The sequence below is a fragment of the Suillus discolor genome (assembly GCF_016758755.1).
Source record: "Suillus discolor strain FC423 chromosome Unknown F5147scaffold_26, whole genome shotgun sequence".
Taxonomy (NCBI): domain Eukaryota; kingdom Fungi; phylum Basidiomycota; class Agaricomycetes; order Boletales; family Suillaceae; genus Suillus; species Suillus discolor.
In genome coordinates this window covers 310,942-328,612 of record NW_024541273.1, presented here as the reverse complement: position 1 = coordinate 328,612, position 17,671 = coordinate 310,942, and the positions used below count along the sequence as shown (strand labels likewise).

Genomic DNA, 17,671 nt, shown 5'->3' with positions numbered 1-17,671 from the left:
AACAATCTCGACAACAGCCAGCTTATCCCTAGTCTGCACGGCGCCCACTCCTCCCGCCCCCACTTGTAATCCAAAAGCCTGACGTGGCTGCCACAATCTCACCTTCACCTCCACCACTCCCTCGCCATGGTCATACACTTGCGGCAACAGTCACTGCTTTTGGACAGTTGTACCTTTTTGGTGAATTGTTCGCGAAACCGCCCGCAATGATTTATACCTTTTCTCCACTCGCGATCTTTCCGCGACTCTCGTGCAGACAGCCGGACAAATACCCTCGCCGCGAGTCGGTCACGCGAGTGCCATTGTTAGCAACGTTCTCATCATATGGGGAGACGACACCAAAACAGACCCCTCGTCCGATCAGTCAGAAAAACAAGATGATAGCTTGTATCTTTTGAATCTCGGTGTGTTCATCCTAATTGTTCGTATAAACCATACTTCATGTACATCCCAGTTTAATGAGAGTGGACCCGGATAGCTATGCGCGGTGCTGTACCTGCTGGACGCTACCGTCATGCCGCTGTACTATGATTGGCACCAAATTTTTCATCTTCGGAGGTCAGGTAGACGGCGAGTTCCTGAATGACCTCTGGTCATTTGATCTCAAGACTCGTAAGTCCCATTCAACTTGAGCTCATTTACTAAACCTCGTGTTATGTTATGCTCCTAGTCTCCCAGTATGGATAACAACAGCTTGGGAGCAGTGTGAACCCATCGGAGTCGCCCGTCCTGCCCGGGCCCAACGCACAGGACATGTCTGTAATATACCACGATCGCATCTCCGACGTTCATTCAGGTTTCGGAAGAACAGATGGCGAATACCACTACAATGACACATGGTCGTACGACAGTGGCACGCACAAACTCAATTTCCCCCGCACCTGTGTTTGACTCTTCTGATAATCAACATCTGTCACTGTGACTGTCACCTGCGCACTCGGATCCATCTCTCTTCGTGCACCTTCTTTCCCTTGCACTTCTTTCCCCAGATCCACCCCACGTGCTGACAACACCCTCAGTGAGGTTGCCTCCGCTTTTCTGGGATGTAGTCTCTTGGTGGTGCTATGGTCTTCTGCGACCCTAGTGGGAGTTGGGAGCCTCAGCACTTATATTATTGTGAGGGGGGTGCACCCAACTCGAATATGTAACTGGGAGGAAGTATTGCTACGCGCCTGTACGGTGTATGGACCCAAATGTCGATATATGCACAGTCGCTCCAAATCATAAACAAACTATATAATTCAAAAATTTGACGGGTCGCTTCTTTCAACAGCATGTGACACTGCCTCTGACGGTATGCAGTGCATGGAAGGCGCATATAAATACAGCACGTGAGCCTGAGCGTCTAACAGGTCTTTTCATCGCTTCCACCATACCTTCTTGCCCTTCTATTGATTTGCCTATTCTCAAGTTTAGCTTCTAGCTCCAACCGTCTAGAAGTGCACCGTCATTTCTCGATTAAAATCATGCTTAGCGAATTCGGCGAGTCAAGCACATCAGCAAAACGGAGAGAAGCACAAGAAGAAGCGCTATTCAAACCACCAGCACATGTTGTACCTCTTCAGACGAGCGCGAGGGATCCACCACGATATGGTGCACAGCACCGCCAGGATGCACTTTGGAAAGGTGAGCAACTACTTTGTGATACCCATCAACTTACTAAATCATATGCAGGCGGGAATGAAGCGCTTCCTACTATGTGGCAGCAGTATAAGACGTCGGATGGTGAAATACGATATCAAGATGACACGCTCGCGATAGTCTCGTGGAACCGACCTTTACCAGGAGTGCGGCTAGGTGAGGGATGAAATTGCGATAAGGAGCGACGAACTCACGGTTGAACATAGATTATCCTGGATGTATCGCTGTTCCTGGATATGAATGGCACATCTCACCACTCGGTCGGTCCTACTTTGTCGACCACAATACTCGGACCACGTCGTGGAAGAAACCAAAGCCAGAACGTCCTGAAGGAAGCTTGATGCCGGAGTGCGTCATTGAGGGTCACATCGAATGCATATGGAGCCTTGCCTACTTGGGTACCAGTGGCAATATAATGAGCGTGTCTGACGATAGTTCGATTCGTCAATGGAAAAGAGACGGAGAGCCAGTAGGCAAACCTTTGAATGACAATGGGGGAGGGATATGCTCGATAACAACATCCCCATACGAAACAATGGCCGTTTGTGGAAGTGCAGACGGCAGACTGCGGCTGTGGAATATAAAAAAGGGCAGCATGATCGGCGACTCGTGGGAGGGGCATAATACCACAGTGAGGTGCCTTGATTGGACTCACAATACCCCGGAGATAGCAAGTGGATCAGAAGACGGCACCATACGACGCTGGAACCCAGATACTGGTCGACAAATAGTACCACCCATAGAGACCAGTCGCGGATGGGTTATGGCCATCAAATACTCTCCACAAGGCGACAAATTCATGAGCGGCGGTGAGGACATGATCATTCGCGTATGGTCAAGGGACGGCAAGCTGCTTATCGAGATCAAGGGACATGACGGTGTGGTGACATCGTTGTGTTGGTCCAAGGATGGCGCACACATCTTCTCTGGGTCGGGAGATAACACCATCCGAAAATGGCGCGCGATTGATGGACAGGAACTCGTTGTTTTTCGGGGTCACACCAACACCGTCGAATCCCTCTGTCTTACTCTCAATGAAAGCTATATTGTTAGCGCATCAAGTGACTGCTCCATTCGCATATGGGATCTCAAGACCAATCAGGCGGTCGGAGGTCCACTCTTGCATGATGATGCCCTCTTGGCTGTTGCCATGTCCCCCGATGGAAAATACATTGCTAGTGCTGGACTAGACAAAAATATATATGTATGGAGCCTGGGGGTGGCGCTCAAAGTTGTAGTACGTGTGCTTTGGTGTTTCGATGTCTTTCTCTAATAATTTTGGTCATTTACCAGCATGCGGAATATGGGAATGCAAAGCTTGAGGTGTGTTTTCTCTGCTTCTCTTTCACACTAGATCTAACTTTTTACTAGGGATGTCCATCCAAATCGAGAGTTGTGCGCCAACCGATCGTGAGCATCCTCAGCTTTTCTCATGTCTCGTTCAATCTTTGACCTCTCCATGTAGCTGAGAACCAGGCTTGAGACTCGCACACCGAGTCATAAACAATCATCTTTCAATACCAAAGATATAGCACCCACACGCCCTCGAAGAGATATTCGGAATGTGTTACGAATGGATGACAGGAACGGGACAGAAACCGATGCTACCATCGAGTCTAATACTACTTCCAAGGATCACGCACCATCTCCAAAGCGGACCAGAGCACCGTCACATGCACTTCAAGATCTTACTGATGAGCTCCAGGGAAGACCACGTTATCCGATCACTTCTGGAGGCTTTGGAGACATCTGGAACTTCGGAAGTGTGATTTAGTAAAGCCCGTGACTGTCCAGGTATGCCCAGCTTGTCGCTCTTCCTACGGTTACCATCCTGATAATGACCAAGGTAGCAGGGAAGACTGTTCGTGCTTTCGAATCCGATGACGAGGTCTTGATGCGGAAGGATAGTAGGGTAATGTGGTCTTCCATGGCATCGCGCGTGTCAGTTTATCTGATGTTGAATCGACTTTAGAGAGTGCGTCGGGAGCTCAAAGTCTGGGGCCGTCTCAAACATGATAGCATTCTTCCACTCTGGGGAGTGGCGACTGACTTTGGACCCTACCCTGCAATGATTTGCTCATAGGCTGAACACGGAGCACTCACAGGCTATCTTGAGAGGCAGGAAAGCTCGTTGTCATCTCGCGATAAGTTCTCCCTTGTAAGCCTGTGTATCTAGCATCTCCGGGTACTTACTGACCTCCTTGCGTTTGCCAGCTGAATAACATTGCTCTTGGATTGCAATACCGTAAGTTTGTCGTTCACTGCACCCCATTTCTCAAATGCTCATGTTGGTTCAGTCCACAGCAAATCAGTCGTCCATGGGGACCTGACAGGGGTGTGTACGTTCGCACACAGAAGGTTTTTATTACTCACGTACCAACTCTCCAGTCCAATGTCTTGATTTATGGCAATTTCCGGGCATGCCTTGCTGATTTTGGTCTCTCCACTGTAATCCTGGAGTTCGTTGGTACCTCATATTTTACGAGCTCCATCCGCGGGAATGTCCGATGGGTAGCTGCAGAATTATGTGAAGTATCGGAGGACGATGAGCATTCGCTCACTGGCACAGAGTGTGACATCTACTTATTTGGTAGTATCGTGACGCTTTCACGTTAGTAACTCGATTTAGAACGAAATATCTTGTTCACTTCGTACATGCTCCAGGTATTGACTTGCAAGGTACCCTACCACAATGTGAAGAAGGATATTGCAGTGTTAGGACAAGTCATCAAAGGGATAAAACCGCAACCTCTTAAGGAATCGCAAATAGCGCCTAGGGCCGCGCACTGGGAGTTCATGCAGCGATGCTGGTTACCTCGTGCAAGTCGTCCGTCAGTTGCAGAAATCGTAACGTTTACAGCATGTGGACAACAATATATGTCATCCTAGTCCATCTGAACATATATACTGACAATACCGGTGCGCACTAGGATGTAACAAGAATTGAGTTAAGGTATTTTATGTAGAAAGTGCCTTGTGTGGTTACCCGGAGTGTTTTCAAATTTGAGGAAGATCATTTTAAACTCCTCATTAGGAAGGTGTCGTGGTTAGTTAACACGGAGCTGACCGAAGACCATAAATATAAGCTTCTCTCTTTTTATTCATCCCTGACCGGTGACCTCGGAAGCACTCATCATTGGACATGGTGTCAACACGGTATATTTTCAGTGTCAAGCAAGCTAGAAGTACTGCCCAGACTCCCGCAGTCCTTCTTTGCCGACGAATCGGCATAGTACTCAGGGCTGACTGCGATCGAATCACACTTGGCGCGAAGAGTACGAACTGTTGCAGTGAGAAACATACATATAGTCTTCACCTCATGATCATCATCAGCGCAGGGTAAGTGAGACTAAAAATCAGTATTGACTCGCACTAACGAAGCTAGCAGCATAATCACAATGGCTGCTCGACTCAGGCTGTAGACCCTTCGAGACTAGTCATCTATGAATCGAACGCAGTCCAGCCCTTGTCCATTGGACGGCTTCATCAAACTTTCCGCCTGTCATCTCGATCGAGTACTCGGGGTCCTGGAATCCTGGATCAGTCACTTCAAACCAAAGCCACAGGCGCCCTCCTTTGCAGTCCAACGATACCGTAATCGTGCCTACACTATTTAGTTCCGTGTTATCTCTCGTATCGGCACCTGTACTTTGTCCCATTCCATAACTTGCTCGTCCAAAATCCAGAGAGGTTCGTGCACGCATATTTCCTCCAGCTCATGATCGTAGTGGTCAGAAAGTATGGCAAAGGAGCATCAGCCTGCGATGCAGGGCAGGCCTGGAAGTGAGTGCCAAGACAAAGCTGTCCATCCTCTTCTTTGTCCTTTCTCAACGTATTGCAGAGGACTCAAAACAGTACACTAATCACCCCGTACCTCCGAATCGCGGCGTCGACAGGGGTCCTACCGGATCTACTATGGGAGTAGGGTCAACGTCAAATCCAAATTTTGAGCGCCCAAAACCTGTACTCACCGTCGCTGAACGAGAGCGCATGGCTAGACAGCAATTCGCTATGAATGGCCTCAGGCAAGAAAGGCAGCACACTCAAATTGAGGGCATTTTCATACCTAAAGAGGATGGCCAGGCGTCTCATTACTTCAACGCTACCCATCATGGGGGCACAGCGGGTGCTGATCCTTCATATCACGTACCACAGCCCATCGCTTCCAGCAGGGACCGCGATCGTATTCCGGCTTTAGATCAGGAGCGAGACAGACACAGGTTACATGCCAACATTGATCCTCCATCCTATAACCCAGCCTTATCTTCATCAACGACATATGGCCCAGGTTATGCAGCCCCCGCCAATATGCACCCAGTCTCTGCTATTACCGCTGCCATGAAATCATTTTCGTTTGACGATAGCGGTGAGCAGTCCAGCTCGAATCCCAAAGGCCGGAATGGTCCATCACGTCCGCAAGATCCGTACACACACCCCGGTGTGCCACCACCTATTATTAGACCTGCCATCACTAAGAAATCGGTCTCGTTAGACAGCGGCGTTCAATCTAGCATGAGTCTTAATCGTCCGTCTCACATCCAGGATTCACATGCACGCTACGGCGGACCCCCACCGTCCAGCAGTAGACCTATCATTGCCCAGAAGTCGGCCTCATTCGATAGTAGCGGCTTTCGGCCCAGCTCTAGTCGCGAAGACTGGACTGGTCCGCCGCGCTTGCCGTACGAAACCCGCCATGAGTCCCCATACTACCAAGAGACACCAAAGGAGGTCTCGCAGAATCGGCAGTCGTCTAACAGGCTCGATTCTCAACACCCCTTGCTAAACACTACGAGCGGGAACCATTACTATCCCGTTCGGCCTACCAATACACATAATGAGGTATCTGAGGGCGAGTATCATCAAACACTCAACCGATCATGGAATGAAATACAGCGCAACGAACTCGAGATGAGAAGAATGCAAGATGAGGAAACCAAACGCAAAGAAGACGAAATCAAGCGGAAGGCTATGCTTGCGAAGAAGAAGGAAGACGAAGTCAAGATGGGGGAAGGGCAGGCCCAGAGAAGGGAAGGGCCCACAAGGCATGCGGAGAACTCAACAAGGGGGTATGGTGTGGAAGAAAGACGTCCAGCACAAGATCCCGCGTTGTACCGGGAGGCGACGACACAAAGGGAAGGTAACTTGAGACGCATGGAGGAAGGTAGGTTCAAAGGAGAGATGGCGCGCGCTACAGAGGAAGAGAACCAGAGGAAGGAGGAAGAACGCGTACCATGGAAAGAGGAAGTTCATTTACTGGAGGATCTTACCAAACAAGTCCAGGGGAGACCGCCCTACCCCACTGCTTTCGGAGGTTTTGGAGACATCTGGAGATGTTTTTTGGTCAAGCCCAGCAGGCCCAGTGAGGTATGTACAGCTTGTGACACTTGCTACCGTATTATCTGACTGTGATGTAGGTGGTGGCAGTGAAGACCATTCGCGCGTTCCAGGCGGACAACGAGGAAGAGAAGCGAAAGAAGGCGAATGTAATGTTTCTATTCCATCCATGTCAATCTTTCGGATGATAACTCGGCTTAGAGACTACGTCGTGAACTGAAAGTTTGGGGGCGTCTCAAACATGGCAACATTCTTCCACTCTGGGGGGTAGTAAATGACTTTGGGCCCTACTACCCTGCAATGGTTTGCCCGTGGGCTGATCATGGAGCTCTCACGAGCTTTCTTGAGTGTCGACAACACGTGTTGTCGCCTCTAGATAAGTTTTCCCTTGTGAGCCCCTTTTTAGAAGTATTTCCAGACGCTTGCTGATGTGTTGACACACGTTAGCTAAATGACATTGCCCTTGGATTGCAATATCTTCACAGTGAATCAGTTGTTCATGGTGACCTGACAGGGGTGTGTATAGCCACTCACAGAAGGTGTATTCTTCATTACTCACATCCAGACTCTCCAGTCAAATGTTTTGATCTATGGCAACGGCCGGGCATGCCTTGCTGATTTTGGTCTTTCTACTATCCTCGTGGAGTTTATTGGTACCTCCTATTTTACGAACTCTATTCGAGGGAATATCCGATGGGCAGCTGCAGAGCTATATGAGACACCAGATAATGCATCGCTCACCACTGAGTGCGATATCTACTCATTTGGCAGTATCCTATTGCAGGTTAGTCACTTGAACTTTCAACCGCCGGATCTTATTCCCTTTGCGCTCGCTCTAGATATTGACTTGCAAGGTACCCTACTACTATTTAAAGAATGACTTGACAGTCTTTGGAGAAATCATCAGGGGCAAGAAACCAGAACCTCCCAAGGACTTGCAAATAGCGCCCGGACACCGGAGCTTTACGCAGCGATGTTGGCTGCCTCGTGCGAGACGTCCATTGGTTGGAGAAATCGTAGCGTTTGTGGGACATGAACTACGAGCCCTGTCATCCCAGTCTGCTGAACGGAGTACAAGAGCTTAATGAATCGGATGTAATACTTCTCTACGAGTGCTTCACACCTGGAAAGTGGTGTTGAAGCAGTTTGACGTGATTCAAATATCAATCTGGATTTTGTAGGCTCTGGCCGCACCCGATATCAAGCTTCTATCAAACATCACTGGTACCGGGAATCATAAAAGGATCATCTGTGTAACTTTGTCACATTTCCTTATGGATTACGATTAGGGCCTCGAGGCCGGCGCCTCGACTGACGATCAAAATTATTCATATCTTCGTGCTTCCAGGTTCCTCAGTGCAGTTCCCGGGCCGGACACCATCATGATCATGCTACTCTGGGACTCAATAGGGTTCAATCATTCTTTTCAGTTGTACGGCGAGCATCCCAATTGTGGCGCTGTCATATAGACGCCAGTACTAAGGCTCACATATGCACAAGTCATTGAGATCTCACTCCATGAAACATTGTCCGGCCGCAATCACCGATTTGGCAATTCCATCTACAGAAGCGCAAGGCAGCACGATCTCACCCTTCAATTTGAAAGTGGCTCCTGGTTGAGCGCTCGAGCTCCAGCTGGTTGGTGCCGGTGACTTGTACTCAGGGCGTTAGTATATCAGCTTCTTGAACCTTAAGCTTGAACCAATTGTTCTGTTTGAACTTTGAACTTTCCAACGGATCACTGGAGTCGGCCACTCCGCCCAGCATGCAGTCACTCCAACAGACATGACGTATGTCATTGAAATACCCCTGGTTATATAAGTTGCCCAACGTCCAAATCTATTGGACATCTAAAGAGTCGTATTTTCACATAGACCCTTCTCAAAATGACCACTACCGTTTCATCTACACGGAATGTCATCTTGTATTTTGTTGCGCTGTACGTCTGTTATTCTCAACAAGTTACCATACTGAAATCGCATGCAGGGTCCTTCCCCCAGTAGCCGTATTTTTCAGTAAGTATACGACCATTTAATTCATGCCTCCTACATTATGATATTAATGACGACAATGCCAATAGAACGCGGATGTGCTGCAGGTAAATATCCGAGTCAATAGTCCTCTCGACGCCGATTAAATCTCATGCCATTTTGCCAGATTTTTGGATTAATATCTGTCTTACGATTTTGGGTTGGATACCAGGAGTCTTGCATGCATGGTATGTTAACTTCCGTTCGTGAAGTCGGTCCATTTGCTCAGATAGTGGGCACCTAGGTACCTCATTTCTCGGAGCGAGGGAGCAATGTAATGGCGTCATAGCGTCATTAAAATTATCAGCGCAAGATAGTCTGCAAGGAGCTTAGATCAAGTAGAATCTCCGAGTAGAATCTCTCCACGGTGACCTGGAAATTGGAAACTCTTAATGATGTGCTGTTCAAGTTGTCAACTGGGCCATGCACGGTTATCTAATAGTGATTATCAATTCAGTTCAACATGGTGATTACGGCAAGCGGCCCGCCTGGCACTTGGCACTTGAGTACCTCACCATGGGCTCACCTCAACGCATATGCATCGCATCGTCTTGAATATTTGAATGTCTTCTCCTGCATCAGCTGCAAAGCATCGCATTATAAGCAACGGTGATGACCTCCTTAAAGATCTAAGAATCTTGCATCATTAGTCATATGCCTACCTCGGGAGCAAATTTAGAGGTGTCAGTGGGACTTACCAGCAGAGCTCGTGCCCGATCAACTCGGAGTCTGCCGGGCAGTGCCAGCCTGTGTATGAATAGTATGTAATCGTATCATCATGAGACCAAGCGCGCCCGGGCCTATGCTGCGTTTTGGACAGGGTCACAGAGTTTCCAGTAATGACATGCCTGCACCATTCAAGTTATAGTAAAGACCAAAAGGTGCGTCCCTAGTGAGTCTTATGCCTATCAGTTAATTCTAAACTTCATGTTAGGATAGGTTCAATTGCCATCAGTTCAGTTCATGTCTTTGTCGTCCATTGATGTAACTAATTCGGCCGTTCACTGATAGGTCATCGTATTCGGGTTCTCGATTCTCTGCTAGCTACGCAAGTGTTGTCTGCGTATATATGCCAACTACATCCAGATTACTGGTGCGTTTTTTAGTACGGGTCACAATCACATTACAGACACCCGAATTGACTTTGCCTTTCAGTCTGCCACGCTATAATCTCTGAATAGTATACAGCTACTTTGCGTAGTCACCTATGCCCAATGGCAACCTTGGTTCTCGTCCCTGTTAAATCCTCGACCATCACACCCGCCGCTGATCGTGAGCCTGACAAAAAGTGGAAGAGTGGCCTCAAAGTTGATATCGAGAACAACTTGCGTTCCATGGTCAACGAGGTCAAGCAGAATCTTAACGATGCCTCCGCGAATGCCCTGACCAGTACTGTCGAGCGCGAGCGGTTGTCCCAGGAACACATTACTCCGATGAAGAGCATTCGTAATATTACCGAGGAGCAGTTCCCTGTTGTACTTCGACGTGAAAGCCAGATCAACGCTGCTCGTTCTCCTTCCTCCTTGCACCTTCCCACGCATACTTTGCAGTCGTATACTTCTGGTTTTATACCCGAACATGACACCTGGCCTCCGCAAAAGCCCTCGGAGGTCAAACACGATTATTTCTCTCGTTTCGCCAACCGAGAACGTGACAATGTGTCTGGCGATACTGACAAGGATCGGGCCAGGTATATCAGCAGCGCAATGGGGTCATCCACATTGGATATCACAGGCAGAAGTTTTGAGCGCCCAAAGCATTCATCCCTAATCGGTTCAGATGACATGCACAGGTCTACGCGTTCAGCTACGGACGCACTAGACAGGCGAAGCTTTCTGCGCACAGCGAGCCTTTCCAACAGATCTGTCCCCCCAGGGCTTCCGTCAACACCTGAAGAAGATGCACTAATACCCCATATCTTCACCATGTCGCGACGGAGGAGCACGACGAGCACTGCCTCTGATCAGGCACCATCAGTGCTCAACATCCCGTCGCACGATGTGACTGGCAGTCCGAATGAGTGGGAGAGGGACCACGCTTTGACCGTAGAACAACAGTGGAGTGCCATTTACAGAGCTCGGGATAGAAGGCGAACGACACCGTACACATATATTGAAGCCAGTGCCAGTGCCTCTGCCTTTGAGCGGTTGGATGAGGATTATCCACAAACACCACCATCCCCTTCAATGGCACCCAATTCGCGCTTCGTAGTCCCCGCCGCCAGGTACTCTCGCTCCTTAGGCAGTTCGAGCTCAACAGTCCCTATGGGGTACTCCTACTCTTCAGACAGCCTACGCTCTACAGTCCCAATAGGGCACTCTCACTTCCCCTCGTCCTCGCAGATACCCCTACCAACTGCCAGCAGGCCTATCGCCATCAAGAAATTGTTTTCATTGGATGATGACGGCTTTCAGTCTAGCCCAAGTCCCAAAGACTGGGATGTTCCAACACACTCGCCGTACCAAACCTATGAGTCCTCGCATCCTCCACAGACACCGGATGAGCTCCCGCGGAGCTGGCAGTCATCTAATTTCTGTACTCGACTTTCCTCGCAAGACATGCGTTACGGGTACCATCACGCTCTGCCTATTCATCAGTATGACGATGACCTTCATGATGCAGACTTGTGGGAGTATGATGAGCGCAGGCTTCGCCAGAGGGAGGAGAGCTTCCGCAAGAGAGAGGAAGAGATTTCTCTGCGGGAGCAAGAACTAAAGAGGAGAGAGGAGGATGTTATACGGCAGGAGGAAGCTAATCAGAAAGAAGACAACCCTAGGCACGAGGAGAAGGAAACCGAACGCGTAGATGACGAAATCATACGCAAAGAGCTCGATATCATAAAACTGGAGGAGGGGGTAAACAGGGAGGGAGAAGGAACAGAACGTGAAGGAAACGAAAGCAAGTTCCAAAAGAATTTTGCGAAGAAGAAAGAGGAAAAGGCTGAGAGAAACGAGGCGCAGGGCAAGAAAAGGGCGGACGATCTCAGGAGACGGGAAGAACCAGCGACGAGGCGTTTAGAGGAGGAAGAAAGACGAATGACACGAGGCGTTATGCGGAAGTCAGAGGAGGTGAAACGCAAGGAATATGAAGCTGTCTTCAAAGAACAAGCATTGCGCGCCGAAGAGAAAAAGATTCGGAGTAAAGAGGAAGAACTCGCGCGACGGGATAATCAACTGACCCTTAGGGAGGTAGAGATGGACCGCAGATATGACCAGCGGAAGGTCCAACAGGAAGAATATCGAAAGCATATCGAAGAGAGAAGACGCCAAAGTTTGGAGGAAAAGACGAATCAGAGCTGGAAGTCCTTGGGATATCATCCGAGTCGAACAACGCCACCTCCCCGCATGTCTAATTCTCGATCCTTTTCATCTTCTACAGGTCCTTGGTCAACCTCCGACCGTGACGAGCGCATGTCAGCAGCATGTCCGCCTGTTAACAGAGGCCGCTCCACATCGATCAGCACTAGCCGTAGCAGCACGACCCGGACGTCCTCAACTCATTTGAGCTCGACCGCGAACTCATGGAGGTCAAATATAACTAAGCCGCAAACACCATCAGCCCAGAAGAATCAACCTCGCCAGATGTCTCCCCCCGATAGTAATGAGCTTCACATGTCTGCAGCAGGGAGTTCAACTGCAGATAGGGGCCGCACATACACCAGTCGTAGCAATTCAACCTGGACGTCCTCGAGTCGGCTAAGCTCAAACGCGAGCTTACACCTATTGAGTACACCTAATCCGCAAACATCATCAGCCTACAAGGATCCACCTCATCAAATGTCTACCTCAAAGTCCTTTTCGTCTTCTGTAGGACCCTTGCCCATCCCCAGCCGCAACGAGCTTCAGACATCTGCAACAAATTCGCATAGGGACCGCTCTGAGTCAACCAGCACCAACCGTAGCAACACACCCTGGACGTTCTCGATGTTGAGCTCGATCACACGCTCACAGTCATCGAGCACACCTAAGTTACGAACGCCAAAGAAAGTGGCACCAAGCGCCATGGAAGCAGGGGCAATGAAAGAGGAGAACCTCAAAGGTGGCGGAATCAACCGGAAGGAGACTCTTGCGAGGAAGGAAGTCAAGGATGTCGGGAAAGAGACAGAGGTCAGGAACATGACGCAAGTTATTAGACCAGAGGAAAAGGAGGAGGAAAGACGCATCACACATGACCTTTGGCCGAGATCAACGGAATACAGACGCGAGGAGGAAGCCAAACTTGCAGCATTTGGGGCGGTGCACGCTACGGAGGAAGAGATCCTGAAGGAGGAACAACCAGCACGAGGGAAAGAGTGTGATGAGCCAACACCCGATGTATGCAGATTCTTTCCATTCCTCCACTCCCTCTCACATTCTTCCAGGACAGTGAAAACATGTTATCTCGGGCGCAGTTACTCCTGAATGTATGGATGTGCATTATTGATATATACCCCTGACTCACACAACTATCCAGACTTCCACTTTACCTTCCTCAGAAATAATGGCGACAGAGGAAGAAGCTAACCAAGAGTCACCAGGTTCTGCGTCAGATTTTCTGGAAGATCTGACTAATGAACTCCAGGGAAGATCGCGCTATCCAATCGCTTCTGGAGGCTTTGGAGACATCTGGAAGTGTGATTTAGTGAAGCCCAGTGGGACCGTCCAGGTATGCTCAGCTTGTGGCGCTTCCCATAGGATATCTTGAACGTCACGCAGGTAGCGGTGAAGACTATTCGTTCTTTCGAGTCGGATAACAAAGAATTGACGCGAAAGAATGGGAAGGTAATTTCCCTATTTCATCTATGACAATCTTTCCAACAATGACTTGACATAGAGAGTGCGTCGCGAGCTGAAAGTTTGGGCCCGTCTCAAACACCGTAGCATTCTTCCCCTCTATGGAGTGGCAAACGACTTTGGGCCCCACCCAGCAATGATTTGTCCGTGGGCTGATAATGGAGCTCTCACAGGCTTTCTTGAGCGTCAACAACACGTGTTGTCGCCTCAAGATAAGTTTTCCCTTGTAAGCTCTTTTTTGGAAGTATTTCCAGGTGTTTGTTGACGTGTTGGCACACGTTAGCTGGATGACATTGCCCTTGGATTAGAATACCTCCACAGTGAATCAGTTGTCCATGGTGACCTGACAGGGGTGTGTATACACTCACAGAACTTGTATCCTTCATTACTCACATCCGGACTCTCCAGTCGAATGTTTTGATTTATAGCAACGGTCGGGCATGCCTCGCTGATTTTGGTCTCTCCACTATCATCCTGGAATTCGTCGGTACCTCCTATTTTACAAGCTCCATCCGAGGGAACGTGCGATGGGTAGCTGCAGAGTTATGCGAAGCATCAGAAGACGATGAGGTTTCGCTCAGCACCGAGTGCGACATATACTCATTTGGCAGTATCACATTGCAGGTTAGTAACTTAACTTTTCTGCCGAAAGAACTTTGCTCACTTCGCGCATGCCCTAGGTGTTGACTTGCAAGGTACCGTACTACAACGTGAAAAATGATATTTTAGTGTTGGGACAGGTCATCAAGGGCAAGAAACCAGAGCCTCCCAAGGAGTCGCAAATAGCGCCTGGGCACTGGGAATTCATACAGCGGTGCTGGTTGCCTCGTGCAAGTCGTCCATCGGTTGGAGAAATTGTAGCATTTGTTGAATGTGAACGACAAGCTCTGCTGAACAGATCGACAGGGATCTAGGATTACCACTACAGGAAATGATGGTGGCGACGGGCAATGCTGCAGTACATGGAGGTGCTTGAGTGGAAACCTATCCCGAGTAGCAATCGTGGACCTTATCTGCCTACTGTTGGTATAGAAGTTATTCTCGAAATTGGCTCACCTTGTATAAACCAAAACAATACCTCAAACATCACAATGAAGTCTCAAATCAAACGGAGCAATTAATACAACTGCGTCGGATGCAAAACCCCTCCTAACAAGATACTCGGTAACACAGCAGCAACACCTACAATACAAATCATCAAGGGAGTGGCGAAGTAGTACTAGTGGGGCTTGAATCAAGCAGCAATCGCGAGCAAAAATATATGAGCTCTTGTAGTGAAGTTTCCAGGCATCCAAAGCCATCTCCGGGACATCATTTCGCACTCAAAGTATACTCCTGCCAAAGAGAGTCCACGAAATCTTTGTCTGTCTGAAAACATATAAGTCAGAGAGGATGCTTTAGACTTGCTGAATGAATACAAAACATACGTGTATGAGAGTCAGAACTTCCCGGACAAAGTCGTTCCTCGAAAAATTATTCGAACTCGCATTTTTCTTCTGGGCGAGAGCAGACAGCAGAGATGCATGGACAGCATGAGTGTCGATGGCGTTTGAGTCATCAACAGAGCTCTGACTAGCTACAGAACCGGCACGCTCCTTGCGTACATGCTTGGCCTTGCCATTAACAAGGACTGCAGGTGTCGACACGACACCTTGTGGTTGTGGAAGTGGCACAACCTTGACAGGCGGTGGCACATCCCAGCTCTTCTCTATCTCCTCTCTCTCTCGCTCACGATCCTTCTCCCGCTCCTTTCGACCTTTCTTCTGACTCCTCCTATTTTTCGAGCGCTGCTCCTTCGCAAACGCATCCGGATCGCTTAGTGCACTCGTATCAGCAAAGTCGAGCTCAATCACATCTGAGTCTGCCTCGACAAATGGAGCACGAGGGTATGGCCACAAGTCAGAATCTGCCTCGAATGGAATAAGGGAACGGGGCTTGGGTACGCTGTGTGTGCCATTGACGCTGGTCAATGTCGGCGTGGTATCCGGATCCCCAGGTTGTGGAGGTGCGACAGAGGGAATATGAAGGTGTGGGGAGGCACGCGAGTGCTTCATCGTCTGAGCAGCCGTGAGGAGGTCCCCAACCACCGTGAAATCAGAGTTGAAACCTCGGAGTGGCGGACGAGGGGTGACATCGCCCAGGGTTTTGCCGCTCCCATTTCTTGTGCCTTTGTACTCAGATTGGCCCATAGGTGCAACGAGGAGCGGCAATCCAGAGGATGACCCTGCAGCTTGCAGCTCCATGTTATTTTCTGCATCAGCATCAAGTATAGTGCTAGAAACAGAATATCCTCCTTCGGAGATAGATCCGTCATCGCTTGCCTCATTATCACCCTCATAGGCACGGGATGCGGGGAGCCCGAGGAGCGTAGAGATGACATCTTGGTTGAGCACCTGAGGTAGTGCAGTAGACGTTGGTTTGGGAGAAAGGATGATAGGACTTTGTGAGCTGGCAGTGTGTCCAGCGGTGTATCCGAGCGTCGTGGACTGAGCTTGTGTAGTATATGTGGTCTGTGCATGTGTAGAGGTGGGTAGGGGCAGGGAAACTGATGCCGCTCCAGAGCGAGATGGTCCGCGATTGGGTTGGCTTGGTGGTGGTGGTGCGGAGGCAAAGATGGTGTCCAATAAAGCTAATCCGCGAGTCGGAGGGACAGAATTGGAGGTCGGTGGCGGAACGGACGCCGTTCTATGAACATTTCCACTGCCGGATATGCCGGCCAGTAAACTTGCAGCAGTCGTCTCCTTAGTCTGCGATTGTAAGGGCATCTGCTGTGGAGTACATCCCGTGCCCCCCAGCTTGGCAAACAGTTTGTCAAGCTCCGATACATGCCCTTTGGAGCGACTACTTTCTGAGGGGGTGGGTTGACTTCCTGCATGATACTCTTCCGACTCCGAAATGCTATGTATGCTGCTAGTGGATGCGCTCGATGCCGAGCGCATGTGCGAACGTTCTGCAAGACATTAAGAGCAATTCTTTGAATAAGCTTTCAGTCCGCCTACCACTGGCCCTCGATGACGACCGAAAGTTCGGGGGAGGAGGACGATCCGGGCCATATCTATACTCCTCTGGATACGGAAGATTCTGCTTGATATAGCTATGCAATCTACAAGTGCGTCAGAGTATGTGCAAACCTGGCGAAAGGCCTGTCACTTACCTCAACACAACGTCTTGCATGCTTTCTCTTGCATCGGTTGCAAAGCACCACAACCCGACCGTTTGTGATCGACCTTTCTCGGCATCTTGTAATTGTTCTAGATTTGGCAGGACGAACTCAGGAGCAAATTTAGAGGCTGGACCTTCCTGCTTGGAGAGGGGTAGTTTGTCTCGTGCTTCTGCGAGCCTGCGTGTGGTGAAGTCGGGGTAATGACGCATCATGAGATAGGAACCATGCGCGCCTATGCCATCTTCTGGGTAGAGTCGTTGGATGTAGTCGTCCATACCCACACGATTCAAAATATAGAGACCATAAGGTGGGTAAGAATCCCTACAGAAAATGAGCTGCAGACATGCCAAACAAATGCGTCGAACGTACCTCTCGTACAAAAACATGCTCCCTTCATAACCCTGCTTCTCCCATTTGTCACCGTTATGGTGGTACACACAGACGTGGCTGAACTGATCGAATATAGATACAATAGAGGGGTCTCTACGACGAACAACCTTCATGTTCGAGAGATAACGCGACTGAGGAGACATTCCTAGATGTGATTGTGTAGACGGCATTGTTTCAGGAGGAGTTGGCTCTAGTGGTTGCGGCTGTCGGTGACGATGTTGCTGAGAGTGTGTTGATACAGACGAATTAGAACGAGCTCGGCGAGGAGGACCCATGGCAGATTTGTTGAAGCAATTATAACAGATAGTGGGGGTTATGAGGCAAGGAACACGTACAAGGCT

The 17,671-nt window shown here is 49.3% G+C and overlaps 8 protein-coding genes across 8 annotated transcripts; 7 read left to right on the top strand and 1 right to left on the bottom strand.

Annotated features, from left to right (window-relative positions):
• Window positions 1-2,752: 2,752 nt before the first annotated feature.
• Window positions 2,753-3,435, top strand: F5147DRAFT_694443 (uncharacterized protein; the record flags this gene model as incomplete). The annotated part of the gene is made up of 4 exons (XM_041437307.1): window positions 2,753-2,878; window positions 2,935-2,964; window positions 3,013-3,051; window positions 3,107-3,435. Coding segments are annotated over exons 1-4 (460 nt in total), but the record flags the coding sequence as incomplete, so codon positions are not given.
• Window positions 3,436-3,758: 323 nt separating this feature from the next.
• On the top strand, window positions 3,759-4,287 carry F5147DRAFT_694440 (uncharacterized protein; the record flags this gene model as incomplete). The annotated part of the gene is made up of 3 exons (XM_041437306.1): window positions 3,759-3,799; window positions 3,856-3,976; window positions 4,030-4,287. Coding segments are annotated over 2 exons (345 nt in total), but the record flags the coding sequence as incomplete, so codon positions are not given.
• Window positions 4,288-5,222: 935 nt separating this feature from the next.
• On the top strand, window positions 5,223-7,307 carry F5147DRAFT_166667 (uncharacterized protein). The gene is made up of 3 exons (XM_041428360.1): window positions 5,223-5,424; window positions 5,483-7,005; window positions 7,056-7,307. Exons 1-3 carry the CDS (start codon window positions 5,382-5,384, stop codon window positions 7,161-7,163), a joined length of 1,674 nt encoding a protein of 557 aa, XP_041293062.1. The 5' UTR covers window positions 5,223-5,381; the 3' UTR covers window positions 7,164-7,307.
• F5147DRAFT_576459 (kinase-like protein) lies at window positions 7,177-8,060 on the top strand (the record flags this gene model as incomplete). Its single annotated transcript, XM_041431320.1, has 4 exons — window positions 7,177-7,365; window positions 7,423-7,491; window positions 7,550-7,759; window positions 7,815-8,060. Coding segments are annotated over 4 exons (714 nt in total), but the record flags the coding sequence as incomplete, so codon positions are not given.
• A 746-nt stretch (window positions 8,061-8,806) lies between these two features.
• F5147DRAFT_694436 (UPF0057-domain-containing protein) lies at window positions 8,807-9,410 on the top strand. Its single transcript, XM_041437305.1, has 5 exons — window positions 8,807-8,914; window positions 8,962-8,990; window positions 9,056-9,073; window positions 9,133-9,193; window positions 9,250-9,410. Exons 1-5 carry the CDS (start codon window positions 8,862-8,864, stop codon window positions 9,281-9,283), a joined length of 195 nt encoding a protein of 64 aa, XP_041293060.1. The 5' UTR covers window positions 8,807-8,861; the 3' UTR covers window positions 9,284-9,410.
• An 809-nt stretch (window positions 9,411-10,219) lies between these two features.
• F5147DRAFT_576527 (uncharacterized protein) lies at window positions 10,220-10,501 on the top strand (the record flags this gene model as incomplete). Its single annotated transcript, XM_041431326.1, has 1 exon — window positions 10,220-10,501. A coding segment is annotated over one exon (282 nt), but the record flags the coding sequence as incomplete, so codon positions are not given.
• Window positions 10,502-13,484: 2,983 nt separating this feature from the next.
• Window positions 13,485-14,691, top strand: F5147DRAFT_576529 (kinase-like domain-containing protein; the record flags this gene model as incomplete). The annotated part of the gene is made up of 6 exons (XM_041431327.1): window positions 13,485-13,649; window positions 13,700-13,765; window positions 13,818-14,003; window positions 14,061-14,115; window positions 14,148-14,401; window positions 14,458-14,691. The coding sequence occupies 6 exons, from the start codon at window positions 13,485-13,487 to the stop codon at window positions 14,689-14,691; spliced, it is 960 nt and encodes a 319-aa protein (XP_041293058.1).
• A 177-nt stretch (window positions 14,692-14,868) lies between these two features.
• Window positions 14,869-17,652, bottom strand: F5147DRAFT_612458 (uncharacterized protein). Its single transcript, XM_041432462.1, has 5 exons — window positions 17,310-17,652; window positions 16,932-17,261; window positions 16,777-16,880; window positions 15,205-16,727; window positions 14,869-15,145 (listed from the first exon to the last, which is right to left on the bottom strand). Exons 1-5 carry the CDS (start codon window positions 17,603-17,605, stop codon window positions 15,089-15,091), a joined length of 2,310 nt encoding a protein of 769 aa, XP_041293057.1. The 5' UTR covers window positions 17,606-17,652; the 3' UTR covers window positions 14,869-15,088.
• Window positions 17,653-17,671: the final 19 nt, after the last annotated feature.

Bases quoted from the DNA above. Each gene is read 5' to 3' on its own strand.
- F5147DRAFT_612458 (XM_041432462.1), bottom strand. From the start codon at position 17,605: ATGGGTCCTCCTCGCCGAGCTCGTTCTAATTCGTCTGTATCAACACAC. The intron at 17,262-17,309 runs GTACGTTCGACG...CATTTTCTGTAG, and splicing joins AGCATGTTTTTGTACGAGAG to GGATTCTTACCCACCTTATG. The intron at 15,146-15,204 runs GTATGTTTTGTA...ATATGTTTTCAG, and splicing joins AAGTTCTGACTCTCATACAC to ACAGACAAAGATTTCGTGGA.
- F5147DRAFT_166667 (XM_041428360.1), top strand. From the start codon at position 5,382: ATGGCAAAGGAGCATCAGCCTGCGATGCAGGGCAGGCCTGGAA. The intron at 5,425-5,482 runs GTGAGTGCCAAG...AACGTATTGCAG, and splicing joins GATGCAGGGCAGGCCTGGAA to AGGACTCAAAACAGTACACT. The intron at 7,006-7,055 runs GTATGTACAGCT...ACTGTGATGTAG, and splicing joins AGCCCAGCAGGCCCAGTGAG to GTGGTGGCAGTGAAGACCAT.
- F5147DRAFT_694436 (XM_041437305.1), top strand. From the start codon at position 8,862: ATGACCACTACCGTTTCATCTACACGGAATGTCATCTTGTATTTTGTT. The intron at 8,915-8,961 runs GTACGTCTGTTA...AATCGCATGCAG, and splicing joins ATCTTGTATTTTGTTGCGCT to GGTCCTTCCCCCAGTAGCCG. The intron at 9,194-9,249 runs GTATGTTAACTT...GTGGGCACCTAG, and splicing joins CCAGGAGTCTTGCATGCATG to GTACCTCATTTCTCGGAGCG.